A 26,728-nucleotide genomic window follows, 5' to 3' on the forward strand; every position below is an offset into this window, starting at 1 on the left:
GAGAGCTCCATATTTTGACAAGTCCGAACTCTACAACCGATCACACAAGTGTGTAGCCGATTCTCAAAACTGACACCACCGCATCTGACTAGACTGACAAGGAGAGATGCGGGCCCGCGTTGGGAGCCGCCCCCCCCCCCCCGGGAGGGGGAGGGCACCGCTAAAAGCTTTCGCTTTCATTCACAATCAGCAGAGTGCGCAACGCATATGACTATAAGTCTGACATTCAATCAGAGCTTATTAATTATGAGGCAAGAAGAAAAGGAGTGATTCGCCGCCCGCCGCGTGTTACCAAAGAGGAGCCGGCTAGACACAATGCCGCTCCTCTCACTGGAGGGCGTATCTCGATTTGCGCATGAGCCACAGAAAGCATGGATTTGTATGTGAAAACAGGGCTCACGTGGGAATCGAGATGCGCCTTTACGTCAGAGGAACCGGCTAGACGAGGCAGGACTGTCTCGGTTCGCCGTGCTTTCGGCCTTCAGAGGGCCTTCTTTGAGCGTTCCGCGAGGGTATGTTTATTTTTGCCGATTGAGAACGAATCAGTTGTTTTCAAAAAGGAACAGGTCCATTTTTTGATGAGTCTTGGTTAGTATGTCCTCAAAGGCAACTCAAGGCTCATGAAAAAAAGGACTTGTTCCCTTTTGAAAACAATCGATTCAAATGGATTGCGAGTACGACGGAGATTGGGTCTGTTGCAAATTTCAGTGCACTCGAAAAAAAATACACATTGGATCTAGAGTCCAGACTCTTAAAAACATCGACAAGAAAAAATACTCTTGATTCAATCAGATTTAAGCTTAAATCAAGAACCAAGCCTCTTAATTTGAGCGGATATCCTTTTTATTTAAGCTTAAATCTGATTGAATCAGGAGTCCTTTTTCTTGTCAATGTTTTCAAGAGTCTGGACTCTAGATCCAATGTGTTTTTTTTTCCGGTGTGCGGCCAAAATCGGGCTGTATCCTCTACATGGAGAGAAAACATTGAGCAAGCCTATGAACTTCCTTATCATTACACGAAAAAGCGCCCTGTTCACGAAATAATGATTGAAAGGTTTGGAGGAAAAGCTGCAAACTGTATTTTTCGGGGAAAAATTAGATATAAATGAGTTTAAATTAAAACTAGTCTGGAAATATATTCTGTGGAAAATTCATACTACTAAAATCCAATTTTTAAGCATCAAAAAGTGAGTTTGAACTTTTTTCCGCCATTAGATTCCATGTAATTTTGAAACTTCTAACACGGTTTTCTTGAAATAGCAAAGACTGCACATATTCACCTTGTCCTCCAAGTCTCTCGCAATTATTTTCGTTTTTCGGAGAAGATTATTTTAACTTAATTGTACGCAATCTAAATAGTTAAAATAGTTAAAAAGAACAATAATAGTTGCACGGCGAGAGTGTGGAATACGGAAAAATAGACTTACACGAAAAAAACGGAGAGAAACATGGAAATGGTTGCGTTCAAAATTTCAAATTCTCACCTGTAAACAAAAAGAGAGAAAAGAAATGAGTCACAGTGATAAAAATGATTTACATTATTTGTAATCAGAGAGTGATAAATGGAGAAAAATTTAATTTTGAACAATGTCGGACAAGTAGCAACGCGCTAATCGCTGCGGAGGCAAGGAAAGCGACGGGGCCTTCAATTTTGTGTGTATGCAAAAATCCGCAAGTACGCTTATTCTGCAAGAAACCTCAGAGGTCTAACCATTTTTTAATTCACATGAAATACTTACTTCTTTATTGAGAAACGATGAGGTACCTGAACGAAACATATTGAGAAACGATGAGGTACCTGAACGAAACATAATCTTGCCATCTGAAAATTGCCTTTCTCTGAAAACACCTTTGCAGGCGTATAGCAGAAAGAACATTTTCCACCATTTGGATCATCAGACTTAGGTACAGAAGCGATCTCAGGGATGAGAGTTGGTGGCTTAGCTTGCCTCCTTACTCCCGCACCTCCCTCAAACGTCTGAGCATTGGCTTGAAGGATAAGTAATTCTCCAAATTCTCATTGCTCCTGGATTTGAGAGAATGTTTCTTTTTCCCTTCTTCAAGGTAAAATTATAAATAAAAATAAAAGTTAACGCTTTCTACATCTTTCATCTTAAATATATGGTCTGACTAAATTAAGCCTTCATACTAATTTCTAGCTGATGTTTCAAGGGAATAAATATGGAAAATTAAATTTTGAAAAACGCCTATCTCTATTGAAACTTTAAAATAAGCAAATCATAGTCTTCCAATTTTCTGTAAGTAACTACTATATATACAATTGAAGAAGAAAAATCACAGTGATTTCCTAAGTGCAGAAAAGCCATCCACTATTTCAAGAGAAACTGTTGATTTAATTTCATCTAAAAAAATAAATAAAATTACTAAGTAAAAAAAGGTCGAAGATTTTTTTACGTTGCAAACTGAAATACACACTATTCAACTCTACACATCCATGTACAAAATCCTCTTTAAAAGAGATCATAAGAAATATTACGTGAGATAATGTAATGAAACTACAAAATCCCCCAGAAAACTTTCAGATTTAAAGGAGTAAAGAGTCCGCCCAAAGTCTTAAACTTGTTGAACCAAATCTTTTTCTTATTGCGTGTATAAAAAAATGAAAAATGTTTAAGAGATGATATGATATCCTACGTGAGATGATGATGAAAAAGAAGAGGAAGAAAGAATATATAATTTGATATTAATTTATTTATTATGAAAAAATTAAAAACTAAGTGCTAACTAATTATAAACATGAAAATTAGCGATTAAAAACAAATAGTATACCTATTAACGGCTCTGAGAGGCCTTAAACACTTTTACAAGAGCAAATAAAAACATGAAAACATTATAGTTAGTGAGAAAAAATCGTAAAATTACAAGAATGAATTAAAATATTAAAAACTTAAATTTTCTTAGCAACAAAATCGAGCCATAATTGATGACTTGAATACAAAGAGAGAACTTCTCAGTCTTAGCTTTTCAGATTTTTCCCTTTAGTTTCACTCTTAACTAGAAAAAAGTTGCTTACATGAACTGAATATTTTTCACAGTTTATCAGTGCATATCTTGAGTTTCATGATTTAGTAGTTTACTTACGATAAAAAAAGAGGGGGGAAAAAGGATTTTTGGTGGAGATTCTGAGATCTAACAGAAAAGTGCTCTCTTTAGATGCAAGTTCAAATTTACCAAAATTAAGTTGAACTTTAAATTCACCGATTTACTACATTTGTTTCAAAAACATTTAATTTTAGTCTTTAGGAGCAAAACTTCTATTTCACGTGTTAAAGTTGATTTCGAGGTTTTTCATTTGTATTGAACAGTTGTCAGTTCAGATTTAGTGTCATTGAATTTTGATGAAAAGTGATTTTTCTAAAATTTCATCAACGGTCAGTCTAATGAGTCTTACCTTTTGAAAACTACAACACAAGAGACTAACTCCGGAAGTCTTCGGACCTTGAAAATGCATACTCATTAAATGAAAGAGCAAAACCCTACATACCAATTTGAAACCTTAGGGGTTAATGCGTTAAGGTATGGATTCATATTTTGGAACCTCAATGGCAATTAAATAAGAAAAAAATGCAGGATAATGAGCGCAGCTGAACAACATGGATAAAAGAAGAGAAGAGATGAGATTATTCATTTGGTCAATTAGAGGGACATAACAAGAGACTAAGACAATGTTTTTGTAACGAAATGGAAAACCTAATATTGGATGAATAGAAAACAGATGGACTCAAATTTCATGAGGGTAATTTTCAGATGTACACTTTAAAAATGGCAACTTTTTGACAGTTTATCTACCAACATCTGAGAATTCCCACCTTGTTACCAGTGACATTGCTACATTCCCCTAGAAAGATCCACGAGTCAAATAATTAAAACTATTCAGCCTACCTATCATTCAATCACATATAAAAAGAAAGAATAGTACGGATAGATGAAATTTAGTTCTTGATTAATGGTCTATTTCCTGAAAAAGCTTTTTGTATGCTGAAACTTAGGCTAGAAAATCAAGAGGCTCTTCATTCCCTATCAAAAAATACTCAAAAGAAAATGGGCAAAAGGAAAAAAACAGGGTTGCCACAAAATGCAGAAAATGAAATGCCTGTCAGATTTTAGGTTATACTCCCGAACATTACATGATGTGCATCAAGATTAAAAATCACCACTTCCAAACCTGAACACACGAAATTTGTTGTTCGAAACATGAAACACATTCAAGAGAGCAAGTAAAGGCGATTTAACAAATTTTCCCTGACAGCTCGCAGTTTCTTACTGACTTAGTAAAATTCCCTGAAATTTCGTAGTTTCCCTGAAAGAGGTAATGATAATTCAGAAAAAAGCAAGACATTGAGCAAAAAACTAGAAACAATATTCAAAGAAGTCAGTTACTAAACTCGGCAAACACTTATGCCAATTACGGAACATTAAAATATTCTACAGGGAAAAGAAAATACTTTAATTTCTGGGGACTTTTGAGAGTATCCTTTTCACGGTAGAAGAAAGAATAACGTTGCTCAGAATAATACATTAAAAATAGTACGCTGGAAAGGTTGCCACATTGAAAATCGACATTAAGATCCCTGCATTCAGCCAACAGGGTGAAATGCATCCTAACACCAGGCTGCCTGGCAGTTATTTGTCCAAAAATGTTCGATTCTTTGAGAAGAACTAGGAAAACATTTTTATCTCGATGCTGCCAGTATGCAATGAAAAAAAGATGGTGGAAGAAAAAACCCACCTCCTTCACATTAGGGAAAAAAAAAGAAAAAGAAAGTTGAGGACCATAAATGGTTTACCCCTCCTTTAACTAATCGAAGCTGAGACTTTGAAATACCTCTTTTCTATAAAATAGAAGACATTGAACTCTCTAATGACTTCTAATGCCAGACGTCCTGGGTTGCAAACTAAATCAAGATTATTTATTATTCAGCGTCGGCGGCCGCCCTGAAACAAAGGATCAAGCAATGAGGAAAATTAATTTTTAGATAAAATATTTGTTACATAATGAGTATATAAATGAGAATATATAAATTTTCAAACCAATTTTAATGCAATGGTAATTGAATAAACTACAAAAACCCTCAAAAACATTTTCGGGCAAAAAATCCGGTCGAGGAAATTGACGTGTTACATCTTATTAACCAAAAACATTCCCTTTCACCCCTCCAAGAAGGTTGATAAAACTAAGTAAGTAACTATGAGATGACAAAAACCTCTCTTAAATTCTCAGGGTCCACCAAGGCCACATATGTCCAAAAACTTACTCCTTATGGTTTAAAAAAAAGAAACAAAAAATAATCCCTCAACAATAAGAAAATTTTAAAAAAACCGATTTTGTGGTTCACAGATATGTACATAAATCCTTCGAATGAACTTGAAATCAAAAAATCGGTCGAGAAAATTTAAATGAATTTTCTCCTTCAATTATGAGTTCCGCAACAAGCACGACTCGCTTGAAGCTTTCCATACACGAGCCGCAAGAAACTAATTTCTTCTTTCTTACCTACTGAATGTGAGGAGAGCGGGAACATTTACTTTTTCCTTCATTTATACAGGATGCAACAAGCATGACTCTTGCGTTTGCAGAAACCCTTTCATTAAGGAGATCGCGAGAGCCTTTACCGCGTTCATTTCCAAAAGGGATTACTCCAGAATTTCACATTTTAATAATTTAAACGATTCATCTGTTCTTCTCTTCTCTCCTTCTGTCCATTGACAGAAATACAAAATTTTTCCGACTCACTGACGCGACCGGCTCGATGCGTAAACAAGTGTGGATTACCTCTAAAGTATATATAAAAAAAAAAAAAAAAAAAAAAAAAAAAAAAAAAAAAAAAAAGAATAACACTTAAATCACAGCATGGGTGTGAGTTTTCTTATATCGAAACTTAATTCAATTTTTTTAAATAACTCCTCTTGTCAAATGGGACCCATTTCGTGAAAATGAAAAAAAGGAAAAGTAAACGAAAACTTTTAGCCTTCTCACCATCCAAATCATATGGTAAGCTTACAGTAAAAGCAACCATGATTTAGATTCAGCGAAGTTAATCGAAAGAGTCTGAAATGTACCTATGTGGTAAAATGGGTCCACTGGTAAAACTGAAGCTGGCGTCAGGGATAAAAAGGCACCGTTTCACTGAGAGCATCGAGCCGGTCGCGTCAGTGAGTCGGAAAAATTTTGTATTTCTGTCAATGGACAGAAGGAGAGAAGAGAAGAACAGATGAATCGTTTAAATTATTAAAATGTGAAATTCTGGAGTAATCCCTTTTGGAAATGAACGCGGTAAAGGCTCTCGCGATCTCCTTAATGAAAGGGTTTCTGCAAACGCAAGAGTCATGCTTGTTGCATCCTGTATAAATGAAGGAAAAAGTAAATGTTCCCGCTCTCCTCACATTCAGTAGGTAAGAAAGAAGAAATTAGTTTCTTGCGGCTCGTGTATGGAAAGCTTCAAGCGAGTCGTGCTTGTTGCGGAACTCATAATTGAAGGAGAAAATTCATTTAAATTTTCTCGACCGATTTTTTGATTTCAAGTTCATTCGAAGGATTTATGTACATATCTGTGAACCACAAAATCGGTTTTTTTAAAATTTTCTTATTGTTGAGGGATTATTTTTTGTTTCTTTTTTTTAAACCATAAGGAGTAAGTTTTTGGACATATGTGGCCTTGGTGGACCCTGAGAATTTAAGAGAGGTTTTTGTCATCTCATAGTTACTTACTTAGTTTTATCAACCTTCTTGGAGGGGTGAAAGGGAATGTTTTTGGTTAATAAGATGTAACACGTCAATTTCCTCGACCGGATTTTTTGCCCGAAAATGTTTTTGAGGGTTTTTTGTAGTTTATTCAATTACCATTGCATTAAAATTGGTTTGAAAATTTATATATTCTCATTTATATACTCATTATGTAACAAATATTTTATCTAAAAATTAATTTTCCTCATTGCTTGATCCTTTGTTTCAGGGCGGCCGCCGACGCTGAATAATAAATAATCTTGATTTAGTTTGCAACCCAGGACGTCTGGCATTAGAAGTCATTAGAGAGTTCAATGTCTTCTATTTTATAGAAAAGAGGTATTTCAAAGTCTCAGCTTCGATTAGTTAAAGGAGGGGTAAACCATTTATGGTCCTCAACTTTCTTTTTCTTTTTTTTTCCCTAATGTGAAGGAGGTGGGTTTTTTCTTCCACCATCTTTTTTTCATTGCATACTGGCAGCATCGAGATAAAAATGTTTTCCTAGTTCTTCTCAAAGAATCGAACATTTTTGGACAAATAACTGCCAGGCAGCCTGGTGTTAGGATGCATTTCACCCTGTTGGCTGAATGCAGGGATCTTAATGTCGATTTTCAATGTGGCAACCTTTCCAGCGTACTATTTTTAATGTATTATTCTGAGCAACGTTATTCTTTCTTCTACCGTGAAAAGGATACTCTCAAAAGTCCCCAGAAATTAAAGTATTTTCTTTTCCCTGTAGAATATTTTAATGTTCCGTAATTGGCATAAGTGTTTGCCGAGTTTAGTAACTGACTTCTTTGAATATTGTTTCTAGTTTTTTGCTCAATGTCTTGCTTTTTTCTGAATTATCATTACCTCTTTCAGGGAAACTACGAAATTTCAGGGAATTTTACTAAGTCAGTAAGAAACTGCGAGCTGTCAGGGAAAATTTGTTAAATCGCCTTTACTTGCTCTCTTGAATGTGTTTCATGTTTCGAACAACAAATTTCGTGTGTTCAGGTTTGGAAGTGGTGATTTTTAATCTTGATGCACATCATGTAATGTTCGGGAGTATAACCTAAAATCTGACAGGCATTTCATTTTCTGCATTTTGTGGCAACCCTGTTTTTTTCCTTTTGCCCATTTTCTTTTGAGTATTTTTTGATAGGGAATGAAGAGCCTCTTGATTTTCTAGCCTAAGTTTCAGCATACAAAAAGCTTTTTCAGGAAATAGACCATTAATCAAGAACTAAATTTCATCTATCCGTACTATTCTTTCTTTTTATATGTGATTGAATGATAGGTAGGCTGAATAGTTTTAATTATTTGACTCGTGGATCTTTCTAGGGGAATGTAGCAATGTCACTGGTAACAAGGTGGGAATTCTCAGATGTTGGTAGATAAACTGTCAAAAAGTTGCCATTTTTAAAGTGTACATCTGAAAATTACCCTCATGAAATTTGAGTCCATCTGTTTTCTATTCATCCAATATTAGGTTTTCCATTTCGTTACAAAAACATTGTCTTAGTCTCTTGTTATGTCCCTCTAATTGACCAAATGAATAATCTCATCTCTTCTCTTCTTTTATCCATGTTGTTCAGCTGCGCTCATTATCCTGCATTTTTTTCTTATTTAATTGCCATTGAGGTTCCAAAATATGAATCCATACCTTAACGCATTAACCCCTAAGGTTTCAAATTGGTATGTAGGGTTTTGCTCTTTCATTTAATGAGTATGCATTTTCAAGGTCCGAAGACTTCCGGAGTTAGTCTCTTGTGTTGTAGTTTTCAAAAGGTAAGACTCATTAGACTGACCGTTGATGAAATTTTAGAAAAATCACTTTTCATCAAAATTCAATGACACTAAATCTGAACTGACAACTGTTCAATACAAATGAAAAACCTCGAAATCAACTTTAACACGTGAAATAGAAGTTTTGCTCCTAAAGACTAAAATTAAATGTTTTTGAAACAAATGTAGTAAATCGGTGAATTTAAAGTTCAACTTAATTTTGGTAAATTTGAACTTGCATCTAAAGAGAGCACTTTTCTGTTAGATCTCAGAATCTCCACCAAAAATCCTTTTTCCCCCCTCTTTTTTTATCGTAAGTAAACTACTAAATCATGAAACTCAAGATATGCACTGATAAACTGTGAAAAATATTCAGTTCATGTAAGCAACTTTTTTCTAGTAATGAGTGAAACTAAAGGGAAAAATCTGAAAAGCTAAGACTGAGAAGTTCTCTCTTTGTATTCAAGTCATCAATTATGGCTCGATTTTGTTGCTAAGAAAATTTAAGTTTTTAATATTTTAATTCATTCTTGTAATTTTACGATTTTTTCTCACTAACTATAATGTTTTCATGTTTTTATTTGCTCTTGTAAAAGTGTTTAAGGCCTCTCAGAGCCGTTAATAGGTATACTATTTGTTTTTAATCGCTAATTTTCATGTTTATAATTAGTTAGCACTTAGTTTTTAATTTTTTCATAATAAATAAATTAATATCAAATTATATATTCTTTCTTCCTCTTCTTTTTCATCATCATCTCACGTAGGATATCATATCATCTCTTAAACATTTTTCATTTTTTTATACACGCAATAAGAAAAAGATTTGGTTCAACAAGTTTAAGACTTTGGGCGGACTCTTTACTCCTTTAAATCTGAAAGTTTTCTGGGGGATTTTGTAGTTTCATTACATTATCTCACGTAATATTTCTTATGATCTCTTTTAAAGAGGATTTTCTACATGGATGTGTAGAGTTGAATAGTGTGTATTTCAGCTTGCAACGTAAAAAAATCTTCGACCTTATTTTACTTAGTCATTTTATTTTTTTTTTTAGATGAAATTAAATCAACAGTTTTTCTTGAAATAATCGATGGCTTTTCTGCACTTAGGAAATCACTGTGATTTTTCTTCTTCAATTGTATATATAGTAGTTACTTACAGAAAATTGGAAGACTATGATTTGCTTATTTTAAAGTTTCAATAGAGATAGGCGTTTTTCAAAATTTAATTTTCCATATTTATTCCCTTGAAACATCAGCTAGAAATTAGTATGAAGGCTTAATTTAGTCAGACCATATATTTAAGATGAAAGATGTAGAAAGCGTTAACTTTTATTTTTATTTATAATTTTACCTTGAAGAAGGGAAAAAGAAACATTCTCTCAAATCCAGGAGCAATGAGAATTTGGAGAATTACTTATCCTTCAAGCCAATGCTCAGACGTTTGAGGGAGGTGCGGGAGTAAGGAGGCAAGCTAAGCCACCAACTCTCATCCCTGAGATCGCTTCTGTACCTAAGTCTGATGATCCAAATGGTGGAAAATGTTCTTTCTGCTATACGCCTGCAAAGGTGTTTTCAGAGAAAGGCAATTTTCAGATGGCAAGATTATGTTTCGTTCAGGTACCTCATCGTTTCTCAATTATGTTTCGTTCAGGTACCTCATCGTTTCTCAATAAAGAAGTAAGTATTTCATGTGAATTAAAAAATGGTTAGACCTCTGAGGTTTCTTGCAGAATAAGCGTACTTGCGGATTTTTACCATAGCTAGGAACCTAGAGATTGGCAATAGTTGTTACCAGAGTTCATACTATTTGCCTAATGTATTCAATGTTACCTTCTGTTTCAGTGGCATGATTATTAATGTTATTATTTCCCTTAGTTCAACACAATGCAACAGCTTAAACTAGAAAAATTTATATGCCCTGTTACAGGGGCGAAACATTGCTCCTAAGTATTAGGGCCTTTATTTCTTTAGAAAATTTGCATCGCTGTCAAGTAGGTGTCTAAAATGGGGTAAACTAATTGAGAATGAAGTTCAATTACTTTGTTCCCTTTTAATGCAAAGGAGAATGCAGCATTCTTTTGTAAGTCGGTTTTTAAGTTGATTTTTCGTGCAGCCCCAAGTTCATTTTAATTTTCAAGTTCATTAACTTTCTCGTCGACTATTAGTTAGTGTGCTCTTCAATTCCTGCTGTCCCAGACAATTTCTCACACTGTAAATTGAATCATGGATGGCTCCAAATTAGACCTCTCAATAGTTGATAACAGGATCGGAGGACTGAGCGATCACCTTATTCAGCCAGCATGTGAACCAGGCATAACTCAAAAATGAAGCGAAAAGATGATTTGGATCATTAAGTAAGGTGGAGTAAGCCAGGGAAATACGTAGTAGGTGTTTTTGTTGAAACCGACTCGAATTTTCATACTCGGCAACCTGTGAGAGTCTCTGCTTGGCTGTGACTATCTTTCAAGCCGCTCTATTGCTACTGCGAGTTAATTTTATATTTAGAGGTGACGTTATCACCCATAATTACTTATATCTTCAAGCTAAGAAAATAGAACGTGTACATACCTTTCACAAAATTGTATCCTAAATAATGTCAGGAGCAATGAACGATGCTTGTAGCAACTGTAGACGCAAAATCAGAGTCTCTGAAAGAGTTAAATGGGAGCTTAAACCCACAGTCAAAGATCTCTGATTTTGTGACAATAAGTTGATTAAATGACTACACTAAACAGAGAGGTGGTAGGTAGAATTGAACGTTACTCCTCCAGATAAACAACTGCTGCCGATGTCCAAGTAATTGAGGTTCCCAAAACGGTAAGAGGAGGGGTTTCCCAAGACTAATCATGCAAAGAACATGGCGTTCATGCCAATAACATGCACTTAAAAAAAACGCAATCACTTCAGAAGGCATGAGCTGTTACTTTTGTTACCTTGTTACTATTGTTGGGCAAAATGATGTTTCTAACAACTCCTGACGCAAAATCAAAGAGACTCAGAAGAAACCAATTTGAGCAAATGCTCACAGTCTAAGATCTTTGATTGTGTGACATTAAGTTGATCTATGATTGCACTGTTCCATAAAGGGATGAAATTGTGCCTCACATACTAAGGTACGCAAGCCCTGCGTAACAAGAACGGTAGAAGAGATAGGAGGATTCCAAGATAAATAAGGAAACATGTTCTTAATGTCAATAAAATACACATCAGAGAAGCATAATCACTCCAGAGCACATAGGTTGATGGCAAGATATAGAGCGAATAAATTTCGGTCGAAGTTCAGTGACAGTCGCATGTGAAGGCCGAGGCTCATATTCCAGTAATTTTTAGACTTCAGTCACGAGCATGCATTCTGTGATGTAAATGCTGCTTCCTCTTTAGAGTTTGGCACAATTTCGGTGTAATTTCGTTAACGTAATTTACCTGAATTACATCTATCGCTTAGGTCAGGTACTGACATAAACATGACGACATAACCTCACTTAAAAATTTGTCACATATTCGTTCAATAAAAAAATAAAGATACCACTTGAACATTTCAAGAGAAACTAAGGTAATAGTATATCGGGCTCCAGTAGAACACGTGAGACGTAATAATATGAATATGTAAATATAGTAGTTAGCATCTACAAAGAATTAAACTCTTATCCAAATTAGGTATAAATCTATTCATACAACTAGTTGGAGGCTGGTAACGACCGACCAGGGGAATTTCATTTCGTTCCCGAAACTCGAGCTGAACTGGCAGAACTGAACGGAATCAACCAATAGCATTGAACCACTAGTGAACCACTACCGGTTTTTCTCTAAATTCAAAAGATACAGCTAAAATTGTGAAAGATATTAGCCGATGCTGAATTATCCGTGCGATGAAGCCCTATTAAATGTGGTAGAAATGAAATCCTCATATCCTCAACCTTGATCCTTTGTAGGTTTCACTGGAATCGGCCAACGTGTAAGCGAGAAATCTGCTGTGAAAGGTGGTCTTGACGGGGAGGTCGGCAGTCAGTTTAGTCGTTTTTACGTAATTTCTCTTCTAAAACATTTGGAATGTTAAAATAAAGTCAAAAGCGGCACACACGGTAACATGGCGATTCTTTAGGTACCCACTTTTATGGGTCTAAGGTTTACCGTTATCGCGGAGTTTGAGTGACTTTCTCAGTACCCTGGATTCTTGAAATTCAAATTTCCCGGCAAAGTAAAAAGTAAAATTTTCCTTGTTTTGGGTCATTAAGTGCTTATAACTTTTTGAAAACTCAATGGATCTTATTGAAACTCTTCCACTTTGTAGTCCTAATTGAGATGCGTCCGTAGACACCAAGATCGTAGGAATCCGTGCCGTCGTTTGGGCTGCAGTCGAATGGCAATCGAATCAATTTTCAAGTTAAGGGAGTTGCCTGTGACTAAGAGTGTCGGCCACCCGTTTGTTATCGGGACTTTAGTAGGACGTCATTTTCCTCGACCGGGGGTGGCTACCGCCACTCTTGACATGCACATCCAAAGAGTGCAAATAGTTGCATCAAGGCGCCTTAAGTAAACAAATTTGAGTAGGTATTAATGACACTTTTACAAGTCGGCGACGAAAAAACAACTTCATTTAGAATCAGAAATTGATTTTCCTTATTTTAGACTGATAAATTGTAGGGAACATAGGCAGAGACAACGTATTTTAAAGAAAACGCACTAACAACCTAAGAAACATAATCGAAGGAGACAACAGTTGGAGTCAAAGGTAAACGCTCCTTTTCGTCTGATGAGTAACTTTTTAAGCAAAAAATAAAAAAAAATTCGCCAAACGAACATATTTTTGCTGAGTAGAACTAAGAGCATAGGGGTTTCGTGCAACTGTTCTTTTTACAATTAAAGTACGTCTTGATAATGAGTAATGCATGTCAAAAAGAGCACTTCAGACTTTACTAAGACGAATTTTTGCGAATTAGGTTGGGATTGCTAAACCAATTGCTCAACTCTAATATTGTCAGTAGGCGAATCTGAACGTTTACTTCTAAAACTAACTTTAACACTATAGGGTATTAATGAGGGGTCTCTAAAATATAAATTTTCTGGGTAAAAAAAGTCATTTCGATTCGGTGTACAGGTTTAAGCCCTATTAGTGCTCAAACGGATCACAGGGTGTTTACTAAAACAGGCTGGCAAAAAGTCAGTACTTTTACAGTGATTTTCAGTACAATCCCAAGAAATTCAATGCCTCCTCGACAGAAAAATGCAGTACTTTTTCAGTGCCTGCATTTGACAAAATTCAAAAATTTCAAAAAATTTAATTTCTCGCTCAAGTTGCGACGAAAATGACAAAAGAATGAGAAAAAATTCCGGACCTTCTTGCGGAGTTTCCACACACTGGAAAAAAAAACGCATTGGATTTAGAGTCCAGACTCTTGAAAACATTGACAAGAAAAAGAACTCTTGATTCAATCAAAGTTAAGCTTGAATCGAAAGGAATCCGCTCAAATTGAGAGGCTGGGTTCTTGATTTAAGCTTAAATCTGATTGAATCAAGAGTATTTTTTCTTGTCGATGTTTTCAGGAGTCTGGACTCTGGATCCAATGTGCTTTTTTTCCAGTGCGCTTTTTAAGTAATTCCGGACCGCCCTTAAAAAATAAGTACTGTATCCGGACTTTCCGGCAATTCCGGACTAGTAGACCCTGGATCAGGATCTAATGCTATGAAGGCTAAAATCAAACTCTTGAAAACCCTATAAAACATACATAAAAATTTTCAGGTGCTGAAGTTCCTTTTCAAGAAGCCGAAAGTGGAAACTTTAAAGTGAAAAAGCGGCATCCTCGCATGAGAGCACCCTCCGAGAGTAATTATTCCAATAATGGGATGACTCATAGTTCCGTAGATGCCCGCAGTACTCTAGTTCACAGGGTTCGTTCGCGAGATCCGTAATTTTTCTCCTTAATGAGATACTTAGCCTCAAGCGCGCTGCAGATTCCCGCGCATAGAGTTGTTCCGAGGGAAGTTCCGAAACTCTAATTTGCATCGAAAGAATCCACACCTTTAGGGCGGAACAGCGTATCTGACGGGAACATCGTGTAAACTGCGATCCTATCGCGTACGGCTGATTAGTTTGTGTGTTCTCGAATAATAAGCCGAGGAAAACAAGGCGCTACACGGTGCTTAGTTCAGGGTTGCCAAAAATTGGACGTATTTCTATCAAACATAATTATGCGATATGTGCGAGTCAATGACGCGCCATATCAACACATTGTGTTGAGTTCACTGCTTGCCCCCCCCCCCTCTCCTTTTTTTTGTCACATACATTCATTTCACTCTACAAAGTATCGTAAAGGGCTATTTATTGGAAGAAATATTGTTAAAAGAGAATCTTGAAACCCTAGCAAGAAGGGTCTGAGGGTCTCCTCTTTTCCCTTCAAGTTTCAATACAAGAATGAAACCTCAGAGATAGCTATACTGGAAAATAGAGCGTCACGGGAATTACAAAAATAGAACTATAATATCCGTGACGCTCTTTATTAAAAATAGGTCTTTCTAAGCTATTATAGAGCTCAGAATTAAGCTCTAGTCGAAGTGCCGATCCTTTTAATGAAGCTTGAAGAAAAGGAGGGGACATTTCCTAGGGGGTTAAGGGATTTTTAAAAGAGCGACGCCAAGAATGGCACAATTTGGGCCAGAAGGGATTTTTCTGAAACCGGGCCCAAACGATACCTCATGATACCCTAAAACTCTGGTAAAAATTTTAGCTTGAGTATACGCACGGTTTTTGAGAAATGAGGGGGCAAAGTTGCCAAATCGCCATCATTCTGGACAGCATTTCTACAGCAAAAAGACGGGAAAAATGGACGAAAAAGTTACACCTTTGATGGGTTTCGGCTGTAAATGTTCTCATTGGGCCCCCAAGCATTTAACTGTGTTCAGTTTCAAAAATTTTGGTCGCACAGTGGTCCAAAATGGGGAGAAATCGTCGACAAATCAGGATTCTTTGTCAAATTTTTAGAAATGGAAGTAAAATTGTCGGTCTGCTGCAGATTTCATGGCTAACAATGTTCTTATCGGTCATCAATGCATGAAATTGTGTTCAGCTTCACAAATTACGTCGCACAGTGGTCAAAAATGGGGGAATTAGTGGACAAATTAAGATCCTCTGTCAAACTTTTTAAAAATGAAGTGAAACTGTTGGTCCCCAGTAGACTTTAGATCCCGGAAAAATTCTTTAAATTCTTTTTTGACTATTTAAATATTTTTTAAATTTTTTCTCTCCATTTTTCCTTCTTTTTTTTAAATTTCTGAAAGTTTGCATATTTTAATGAGATAATGCTACAAAGTCTATTTTATAACACCATTCTATAAACAATACGGTCTTACATGCAGTAATAATTAAAAAATTAAAAATGAATTTTTGCGGGATCTAAACTCTACTGGGGACCAACAGTTTCACTTCATTTTTAAAAAGTTTGACAGAGGATCTTAATTTGTCCACTAATTCCCCCAAATTTGACCACTGTGCGACGTAATTTGTGAAGCTGAACACAATTTCATGCATTGATGACCGATAAGAACATTGTTAGCCATGAAATCTGCAGCAGACCGACAATTTTACTTCCATTTTTAAAAATTTGACAAAGAATCCTGATTTGTCGACGATTTCCCCATTTTGGACCACTGTGCGACCAAAATTTTTGAAACTGAACACAGTTAAAGGCTTGGGGGCCCAATGAGAACATTTACAGCCGAAACCCATCAAAGGTGTAACTTTTTCGTCCATTTTTCCCGTCTTTTTGCTGTAGAAATGCTGTCCAGAATGATGACGATTTGGCAACTTTGCCCCCTCATTTCTCAAAAACCGTGCGTATACTCAAGCTAAAATTTTTACCAGAGTCTTAGGGTATCATGAGGTATCGTTTGGGCCCGGTTTCAGAAAAATCCCTTCTGGCCCAAATTGTGCCAAAAAACGGTCGTTTTTGGCGTCGCTCTTTCAATCCTTAGTAATTAGCCCTTAACAACACTTGAAAGTGTCAAAACTTTATCTCCGCGACAAAAAATCTCAAAGGTCGGTTACTTTTCTTACTGTGTTGGAGCTCTGATTCAGTCATCGATACGTATTTTAATGGTATCGACAGGAGCTTATCGAGCTAGTCCGAGAGGACAGGACCAGACTCCGCCCGCGCGGAAGTTGATGGATTCGGCCCGTAAATCCAAGTCATAAAGCAACTTAATTGGGCCCATCTCCCATCTCGCGACCCGCGACGCACCAAGATGCGGGAGAAAAATTCGCCGCGGAAAATTTATGAGCGCCCGTCCCGACAGAACCTCCGAGGAGTTGACGATGGATCGGGTTTGCGTCGCACAGTGGACAGAGTCGATAGGAGAAGTCGGACACAATCGGCCTCTTGCAAACTGTTGCTGGAGCAAAAATGGACAGAGTTTAACAGAAAGGAACCAAGCCACATCTGCTACTGCCGAATTTAACTGGGCAATTTAATTTTTTACGAGAGATCATTTGTGCAGATTCCTTTGAAATTTTTAAAGAATTTGCTTCAAATTATAGAGAATTTTCACTGAAATTTGCACGAAAATCCGCACAACCGTTTTCATGAGAAAAATTAACTTGCCCGATTAAAATTGGCAATAGCTGATGTTGCTTGGTTCCTTTCTGTTTAACGCGGTCCAAATAAGAGTTGTTTCTATCAGTAAATGTCTCGAAAATCACGATGAGCGCATAGCCGAAGTTTGAAATGCACTCCTAACTTCACAATCTGCGCTGAAAAAATGTGTAATCGTAGTGATGGAAGCTTTTCGTTTATTCCGGATATTTTCAGCTCCAACTTAGAACACTGGAAAAAAAAACACATTGGATCTAGAGTCCAGATTTCTGCTTGAATCAAAAGGAAATCCGCTCAAATTAAGAGGCTTGGTTCTTGATTTAAGCTTAAATCTGATTGAATCAAGAGTATTTTTCTTGTCGATGTTTTCAAGAGTCTGGACTCTAGATCCAATGTGGTTTTTTTTCCAGTGCGGAAGATGACGAAGTCTATTGGGCTAGGATCAATGAAGAAATGGATAAGGGAACATGCTCTATGTTCGCACATGGTAATGTTCATACAATATTATCCTTGTCCAAAACTGTTCGACCGACTTTCCATGAACGGCAATTGATTTAATCTACCGGCGGGTATCCAATTATATTCTTAAACGCCAGGAGCAATCACCTCTCACCGCGTGAATGGATATAACTCGGAGGCATTTTCGTGACAAGTAACAAGAATCAGAGCAGCGCCACCTGAAACGCGAGAAAAAAGAGAGAGAAAAAGCTGTTATTCTGGTCGCCGAGCGGTAAGTGGATTTAGGACATTTTCATCTCACTAGAGATGTTCCCAGGCGACAAGTCGTTAAACGAATCCGATTTTCCGGATTTTACCGTTCTGCTAAAATTAGAAACTCAGTCGCGGTAAAAATAAACACCGTATGACCGTTCGAAATTTGCCAAATTTCCCTTCACTGGAAAAAAAAACACATTGGATCTAGAGTCCAGACTCTTAAAAACATCGACAAGAAAAAATACTCTTGATTCAATCAGATTTAAGCTTAAATCAAGAACCAAGCCTCTTAATTTGAGCGGATTTCCTTTTGATTTAAGCTTAAATCTGATTGAATCAAGAGTCCTTTGTCTTTCAATGGTCTTCAAGAGTCCGGAATCTGTGTTTTTTTTTCCAGTGTTCCATGAAACACTGATTTTTGAGAATCTTAGGAGTAATTTCCCTCGAAATTTTCAGGAATCTATAATGGATAAAATTCAGAGAAAAACTCCCCGATCATTTCAAATTGAAAATGCATATGTTACCGGCAAACCCCGTTTTTCAGGCAGACCTAGGTCTGCCTAGGCAAACCTAGGTCTGCCTAGGTAGACCTAGGTCTGCCAAGCACCTCGTTTGGCAAACCTAGGATTGCCTGAAAATTTTAGGCAGACCTAGGTTTGCCAAAAGTGATTTTAGGCAAACTAGGTTTGCCAAACGATTTTTTTGGCAAACCCCGTTTCTGATTTCTACCGCTAAAGTGACTTTACCGGAAAACTTTTTCTACCGCTAAAGTGACTTTACCGGAAAACTTTTTCTACCGCTAAAGTGACTTTACCGGAAAACTTTTTCTACCGCTAAAGTGACTTTACCGGAAAACTTTTCTACCGCTAAAGTGGCCTTACCGGAAAACTTTTTCTACCGCTAAAGTGACTTTACCGGAAAACTTTTTCACCGCTTACTTGGCAACAAGGGAAGCACTCGTGAGAAAAATTCGGCGGCGTTATCAGTGGACATTCCAATTAGATGACAGGGAAGACAAATTCTTGTGGATTAGGTGCGAACGGTAGCGCACCAAACACGCTTCGCGGAACGCGGCGTCCACGGAGGACAGTGATCAGTGTTTTGTTTTTGTGCAACGGAGTAATCATGGCTACCGCGAACGTTAATTTTGAACTTTTTTTACGTAGTTTTATAAATGAAGATAGTGAAAAAAACCAATTGCATGTTATTCCCAGAGAACAGTACAGTGATCTGATAAATGAAGTGAAAGCCGCGAGAAGTGCTCGGAATAAAACCCCCCAACAGAAGAGACGTGTTAGGCGGTTTAATGTTATTGAAATCGGGGGTATAGAAAAGTTGGTGAAAGCAACGGGAACCGATGACATTGTGTATTTTGTTCCATTGGAGGAAGTATACGGAACAATTGAAGCGACTCATGCTGCTATTGGACACGGAGGTCGAGACCGGTTGAAAGCAGAGCTTGGTAAGTTTCGTAGTTAACCATTATTTTTTATCAATTTTTTTTTTTCTGGTTTATTTTCTGTTTTTATAGCACGAGCCTTGACGTATTCTATATGGTAATTTTAAAAAAATAATGAACTATGTTGGTCTCAGATTTATTTTAATTTTATTATGTCACTTAATATTATTGATTATCTCACTAATTTGTTCGTAAATTTTTTGTTTTTTTTTTTTTAAATTCGATGTAAAAATTAAGCGCCGCCAGTCACACTCGAACCGTGGACCTTTCATTTCGCAGTCGAGAATCCTACCTCCGAGCTGTCGCTGCTTATCTTACCGATCCACGATTTTCACTGTACTTAGCGGCACATGCAGCGGACAGCTTGTATCAAGGCGCGATGATAGGAGAGCGACTGGGTCAAGTATTTTCCCATCTATCTATCGCGGGAAAAATACTCGGCACTGGCTGACTTGTTTGAAATTACTTGTCCTTGTTTTTCTGCTTTCAGGTCGCAAATATGCTAACATTACGAGACCTATGATCGAAAAAGTTTCTAGGGATGTGCGAGGTCTGTGCCGGGAAGAAAACCAAACGAAAAAGAGGACTCGTGACGAAGCCCATCCTGCACAAACAGCTAAACAGTCGCTGCCAGGTCGATCTTGTGGACATGCAGAGTCAAGAAATCCAAGGGAAACGGTTCATCCTCAATTATCAAGACCACTTAACAAAATTTATTCAGCTTCGAGCCCTCTCGCACAAAACAGCTGAGGAAGTAGCTGCGCACTTGAAGGACATCTTCTTAACTTTTGGGGCACCGTGTATCCTTCACAGCGACAACGGTAGGGAATTCGTCAATAATATTATTAAGTGCATGAAAATACATTGGCCGGAGTTGCAACTGGTCAACGGTAAGCCGCGCCACAGTCAAAGTCAGGGATCCATTGAGCGCGCCAACCAGGACGTGGAAAATATGTTGGCGGCGTGGCTAATTGACAAAAAGACGAACCAGTGGCCCGACGCGTTACCTTTCATCCAGTTCATGAAAAATCGTGCTTATCACGCCGGTATCAGAATGAGCCCATACGAAGCATTATTCGGAATGAAGCCAAGAGTTGGTCTCACTACAAGCAGTTTGACGCCGGATATGTTGGCGAATGTTGAGACGGAGGAGCAGCTGGAGGAGTTATTGGCTTCCTCACAGGTCAATGAAGAAAATGACGAAGAAAACGACGAGAATGAACCGGTGACAACTTCCGCCGGAAACACTACCCAGACTCAACCACCTCAACTTAGTCCAGTCACAACTTCCGCCGGAAACACTACCCAGACTCAACCACCTCAACTTAGTCCCGTCGCAACTTCCGCCGGAAACACTACCCAGACTCAACCACCTCAACTTAGTCCCGTCGCAACTTCCGCCGGAAACACTACCCAGACTCAACCACCTCAACTTAGTCCAGTCACAACTTCCGCCGGAAACGTTTGCCAATCGTGCGGTGCTGACTTGGACACACACAGAAGAAAAACCGGAAGGCGAACATGAAGTCTTGTGCGGCAACTGCGCGACGAGGAAGAACATCCGAAAAGCTCGGAGTCAGGCAGCTGCTGGTTTGGAACAGCAAGCTAAGAAGATGCGTCTGCACTCGGACAAAACGCATCCGCCAGCGAAGGTCGGCGACAACGTAACAATACCTATACCAGACGTGGACAAGCCTCGTGCTTGTTTAAGAAACATAATCGGCGTAATTCTCGACAAAAACGAACACGAGTTATACAAAATAGGGACCAAAGACGGCATCCTCCCTAAAAGGTACTGTCGGTCGGAATTCGACGTGTGCGCCACGGCCTTCATATCGGTCAGTGAGGTGCCAGCCGAAAAAAAGGTTACGGTACGTGCGGCCGCAGCCAGTGTTGCTGGGGGTTCTGCGCAGGGGTTCGAAAGGTGCAACTGCAAAAAAGGTTGCACCTCAAACCAGTGTAAGTGCCGCAAAAATGGCAAACTGTGCAACTCCAAATGTCACTCCAGCCTCAGCTGCAACAATAAATAAATTTCCTTTGAATGTACTTTTCCTCTAAAAAATAAAAAAGTGACAAGAAATCTATAATGATTTCGAATTGCATCAATTGTGTAACGTTTTCCCCTCATGCCCTTTTTTAAGCACTTGTGATATTATGATATTATGTTAAAAAAGTGACAAGGAATCTGTAACGATTTCAAATTGTATCTTTTTTCAAATTGTAATTGTAAATTTTGCATTTTTTTTCCAATTTTTTTTGCTACTCAGATTTCTCGTGCCCTGTTTTAAGCACTTGTGATATTATGTTACACTGTTATTCAGCCTCACCTGTGATTCTTTTATAATAAACCACCGCTCGCCCCGGTCTGCGTGGGGATAAATAGTTGTTTCTCATTGAATTCGTACTGTCACTTTAGCGGTAGAAAAAGTTTTCCGGTAAAGTCACTTTAGCGGTAGAAAAAGTTTTCCGGTAAAGTCACTTTAGCGGTAGAAAAAGTTTTCCGGTAAGGCCACTTTAGCGGTAGAAAAGTTTTCCGGTAAAGTCACTTTAGCGGTAGAAAAAGTTTTCCGGTAAAGTCACTTTAGCGGTAGAAATCAGAAACGGGGTTTGCCAAAAAAATCGTTTGGCAAACCTAGTTTGCCTAAAATCACTTTTGGCAAACCTAGGTCTGCCTAAAATTTTCAGGCAATCCTAGGTTTGCCAAACGAGGTGCTTGGCAGACCTAGGTCTACCTAGGCAGACCTAGGTTTGCCTAGGCAGACCTAGGTCTGCCTGAAAAACGGGGTTTGCCGGTAACACATACATTTTCTTCAAGTGTGCACTTTTTCAGAGGAAATTAGATGACGTGTATAGATTCACACGGCGTGTTACCGCCAGCATGGCAATATTGGAACAAGTTCGAGACAAAACCGGTCAATTTTGAGGGCAAAGTGGTCGATAAAACAGGCTCTAAAAAGTAGCCTGATTACACTTTTATGAGTTATTTTTGCAGGAAGAGAGCATAGCTGGTCAATTAGAGGGTTTTCGACTTGAAAGTCAGTATTCGCCTGAACACGATATCGAGATATGGTCATTGAATCGTACTTTAATGGGTAGAGTCTAAAAGGACGGAAAAGATGATAGGATTGGCACGAAAACGTTCAGCATCTTCGTTCATTAAGATGTCCTCTTCCGTGAGGGATATCACTAGCAGAATTAGACGTTGCAAAATTTTCCCCGAAACGGTAAAACCCGTTCCTAGAAGACAGTTGAACACAGTCGGTTGAAAATTTTACCGGACTATCTTCATGCCGATAAAATTTGGTAAAATTTTTAGATGAGTCAGCTTGAGGATTATAACAAGGCGCGAGAGGAAAACATGCTTTCATGGATAATTCAGCAAAGTGACATACCGTTTATGATTCAAGAGTAATGAGTTACAGATGGACGTATTTCTACCAAACAGACCTATGTGCAGGTGAGAAATATAGGGTGTGCTCGTCGAAGCTGCATAAGAAGCAATGTAAAAATGGGCGTGATTCCATTTGAAGAATTGGAAAAGCGGGATTTTACATTCTATCAAACAGACCTAAGTGCCACCTGAATGCAAGATTCATGAGCCGCGGGCATGGCAAGAGAGCGTTGTGGACAGGGCTCATGAGTTAAAGACGAAGCGGAAGCGGGACTGCGGCGGTTCCATCTCCGTTGACGTCACTGGCGCTTTATTATTCTCATTCACTCTTACGGCCAGAGAACTAACGAGCACACCCCATATTTCTCACCTCCACATAGGTCCGTTTGGTAGAAATACGTCCAGATGTAAAGGTCTTTATTAAGAAAAACACGGCGGTGAATGACAGTGTCCAGCTGGTTTTGAGGCGGCGCTATTTAAAAATATCGGTTCTTCAAGATAAAGCACAAAATTTAAAAAAAAGAAATGTGAAAACTATAGTATGACTTTCAAACTGCATTGAATTTACCTAATTTATAGCCAAGATAGTGAGTTAAGTAAAAACACTACGGATGAAGGGACTCCCAAAATGTCACCCCTTTTTCGGTATTCGATTTGACCATCAAACCAAGGTTTAAGTGGAAGCTTATAATAACAGAAAACTCAGGAAAAAATTTCAAGATGAGTATAAGAACCGTTTCCGAGTTACGGGGAAGGGGGGAGGGGTCAAACTCCGGCCTTATTTTTAGCTATTTTCTTGTTGAATTGATGTGTCTACGGGGTTGTTATCGTTGTTTACACATGTTTAAACAACGGTTCCTACGTATTTTTACACGCAAAATCGAGTTTTAAAGTTGACGAGTCGATAAATCGATCGGTTATATAGATTTTTTAAGATTCTTTATACGAAAATCGACGATTTTTTTAGATTGAAATTGTTCATTTTTGATTCATGGATGAATAAATGCACCTAATAATATGACTGCAGTACACCGACACCTACGTATTTTTTCTTGTAGAATCGTTTTTTAACGTTAACGAGTCCATAAATAAATCGCTTATATCGAATTTTTTCGATTTTTTAGGAGAATCAATGATATGTTGGTATTGAAATTGGTTATTCTCCATCCGAGAACAACCAAATTTTGGGTTAGAACACATTTCCGGTCGGGTCGATTTCCAGTTGAGTCAAGTTTTCGATTGGAGGACATTTCCGGTCGAGTGGAAATTAAGATTTTTGATTTCCGGTTAAGTGAAATTTCGAGTGGATAACGAATCCCGTTGATTGAGGTTTCCGGTCGGTCATATTTCCGATCGAATAAAATTTTCAGTCGAGTCAGATTTTCGACAGGGACATAGTACCGGTTGGAAACAGTTTCCAGTTGGGTTAATTTCCGGTCACGTCATTTACGGATGGATTACGGTTCCAGTGAATAGGAATTTTGGAATGGGTCGGATTTCAGGTTGGATCGAATTTCCAGTTGGGTCAAGTTTTCGATTAGAGCACGTTTCCGGTCGAGCAGAGTTTACGGTCGTCGATTTCCGCTGAGGTAAAATTCGGCCGGACGATTGGTCGATTGATTTGACTTTCCGATGGGTGAGATCATCGGTTGAGTAGTTTTGGTTTGCAGGATTAGATCAGGTTTTCGGTTGAGTAAGATTTGTGGTAAATTTGAGTTTCCGGTTAATTTAAAGATTCAGTTAAGTGAATCAAGTGTCCCGTTTAATTGGACGATCCCAATTTTTTAATTGACGATTTGCGCTGTCCAGGAAGATCATCGATTTTTGAATCCAAGAATTCCGAGGGATGCACCAGAAACAAAAAAACAAGCAGGAAGCTCCAACGCATTCGCGTCGGAAAGCGGCTCTGGCGACGGTAGGTAGTTGTTACGCGTTTACGGTTTCCTTGGTAACCTTTGTTTGCTATCAGCTGATGTCGAGTAGTATGACTAGGAAGCTCCAACCACGGCATTCTTCGAAAAAAGCGCGAAAACTTATAGATTTGAATTTTCAAATTTTAAACGTAAAGTACATTTTTTCCAGTGCGAGATTAAAGCACAGACCCGTTTTGAATTATTGACAGTATCACCATGATTCCAAAAATACACTACACAACAAAGCATTCGCTCACAGGAAAAAGATATCAATTAAAATAAAATCAGTCCCCCCTAAACAGCAGAAAATGGCGCCGATTCCCATCAACCAACACGCGGTCTCTCCAATGTAACATGGTCCGTTGATACTCCCCAGCTGGGACCGTCCGGAATAGCAGCTCTAGTGCAAGCACCAGAGCCGCTAAAACACACATGCTGATTAGAAGAGAGAATACTACTTGTCAACTTAAATATGGAAATAAATATCTCTGAAATCTTTATCAGTGTATAAGTCGCGGGGAGTCAGCGATCGCCGGCAATTTGCAAGCTCCGTACTTGTAAATTCGTCAAATTGCAATTACGATAACATCGATATAGTAAAGATTTCTTTTTGCCTTCAAATCCAGCGATACTCTCCGCTTTGCCAAGGAGTTAGTTTAGTTGCTTAACCGAACCCAACACAGATTATTGATGACATTTCACGAACTCGCGGGTGTGCTAGCTGGCACCATGTATCCAAGAAGAAGGGGCTAACGTATGTTTGAATTTAAAGCATTACTTCCAATCTCGTTTTTTCACTTTACAACGATTTAATTTGTTGATTAAACACGAATATATTTCAATTTGCCGGCGATTGCTAATTGCCTGCAACATATATACCTGAGAATGTTTGTGAAAAAAATATTGAAAAAAAAAATTACGGACTGAACTAATCACAATCACTGCATGTGCAAATGTTAAAAAAACAATACTAAAGCACTTTATCGATGGTGAAAACGCAGAAGTGCAAATCTCGGAAAACACGATTTTCCAGGAGAGTAAAAAAACTGTCTGCATTCCTCTTTATTGTCGGTAGAAGGGTAATTATTATTGAGGATAGCAAGAATAAGATGTTTTTTCAAACTCCATCAGCAGTTTCAATAATTTCTCGAATTGTTAGAAAATACGGCAGAAATGCCGATATTCGCGTCTTGAGCACTAAGAATCGACACTACATCAGGAGATACGCATTTTTTCAATAAATGTTTTCAACATGTTGGCGGGTTTGGATCATTTAAAGACTGAAAAAAGGGTTTCAGACTTAAAATTCTTCATCAGATAAGATTTAGTTGGTCATCGATGCTCCATCAATCCGTGCTTTACGCTTTCCTAATGGACCAGTGGACAAAGTACTTTTTCTTCAATGGACCACTAGACAAGGTACGAATTTCAGCATTCTGATACATGTTTCGTAACAAAAATTTCGCGTAGAACACGATGCGCACGACAAAAATTACCGCAATCAACTCCTTACGAAGATAAATACTGATTCTTGATGCGTGAATTCAAACCACTCGCTCATGAAAACTCAATGCTCTACGTGACTCACATCGCGCACTAGACTTTATCATGACAGTCTCTGCGATATAAAAATTTGGCAACCTTAATCTTGACGCTTTAGCTCAGCTATTGCAAGTTGTTTATAGTTTGAACAACACGTGGTGGGAAATGAACATCGCTTGATTGAGAAGTTTGCTGGAACCGTTCTAGTGCACGATTTGACTCATGTAGAGCTTTGAGTTTCTTGTGAGCGGGCAGTTCAAACTCCTCGTAACGAATATGAAATATAAACGTTTATATCTTCGTTAGGAGTTGATTTCGGTAATTTTCGTTGCACGAATCGTGTTCTACGTGAAATTCTGGTCAAGAAACATATATTAGAATGCTTAAATTCGTACCTTGTCTATTGGTTTATTATGATTATTCACAGTTACTCAAAGAAAACTCATTTTATCCGTCCGAAACTTTTCAAATACACAACAGCTTTTGAGTAAGTTGCGATCTTGTAAACGGCGACTCATTCAGGTACATTCAAAATACGATGACCGAATCAAGGGACATAAAATACACAATCCAATCCAGCCGCCCACGCTCACCTCTTTGAAATGAGACA

General features: G+C 38.0%; 2 protein-coding genes across 5 annotated transcripts in view; one reads left to right on the forward strand and one right to left on the reverse strand.

The window, feature by feature from the left end:
- The window catches only part of LOC109038050 (uncharacterized), a 434,551-nt gene that overhangs the window by 287,454 nt on the left and 120,369 nt on the right, over positions 1–26,728 (reverse strand). The gene's annotated exons all lie outside the window — the stretch shown is intronic.
- Positions 18,860–21,046, forward strand: LOC140225611 (KRAB-A domain-containing protein 2-like). Its single transcript, XM_072305095.1, has 2 exons — positions 18,860–19,275; positions 19,763–21,046. The coding sequence occupies exon 2, from the start codon at positions 19,814–19,816 to the stop codon at positions 20,795–20,797; it is 984 nt and encodes a 327-aa protein (XP_072161196.1). The 5' UTR covers positions 18,860–19,275; positions 19,763–19,813; the 3' UTR covers positions 20,798–21,046.

Source organism: Bemisia tabaci, chromosome 10 (genome assembly GCF_918797505.1).
Source record: "Bemisia tabaci chromosome 10, PGI_BMITA_v3".
NCBI classification, from domain to species: Eukaryota; Metazoa; Arthropoda; class Insecta; order Hemiptera; family Aleyrodidae; genus Bemisia; species Bemisia tabaci.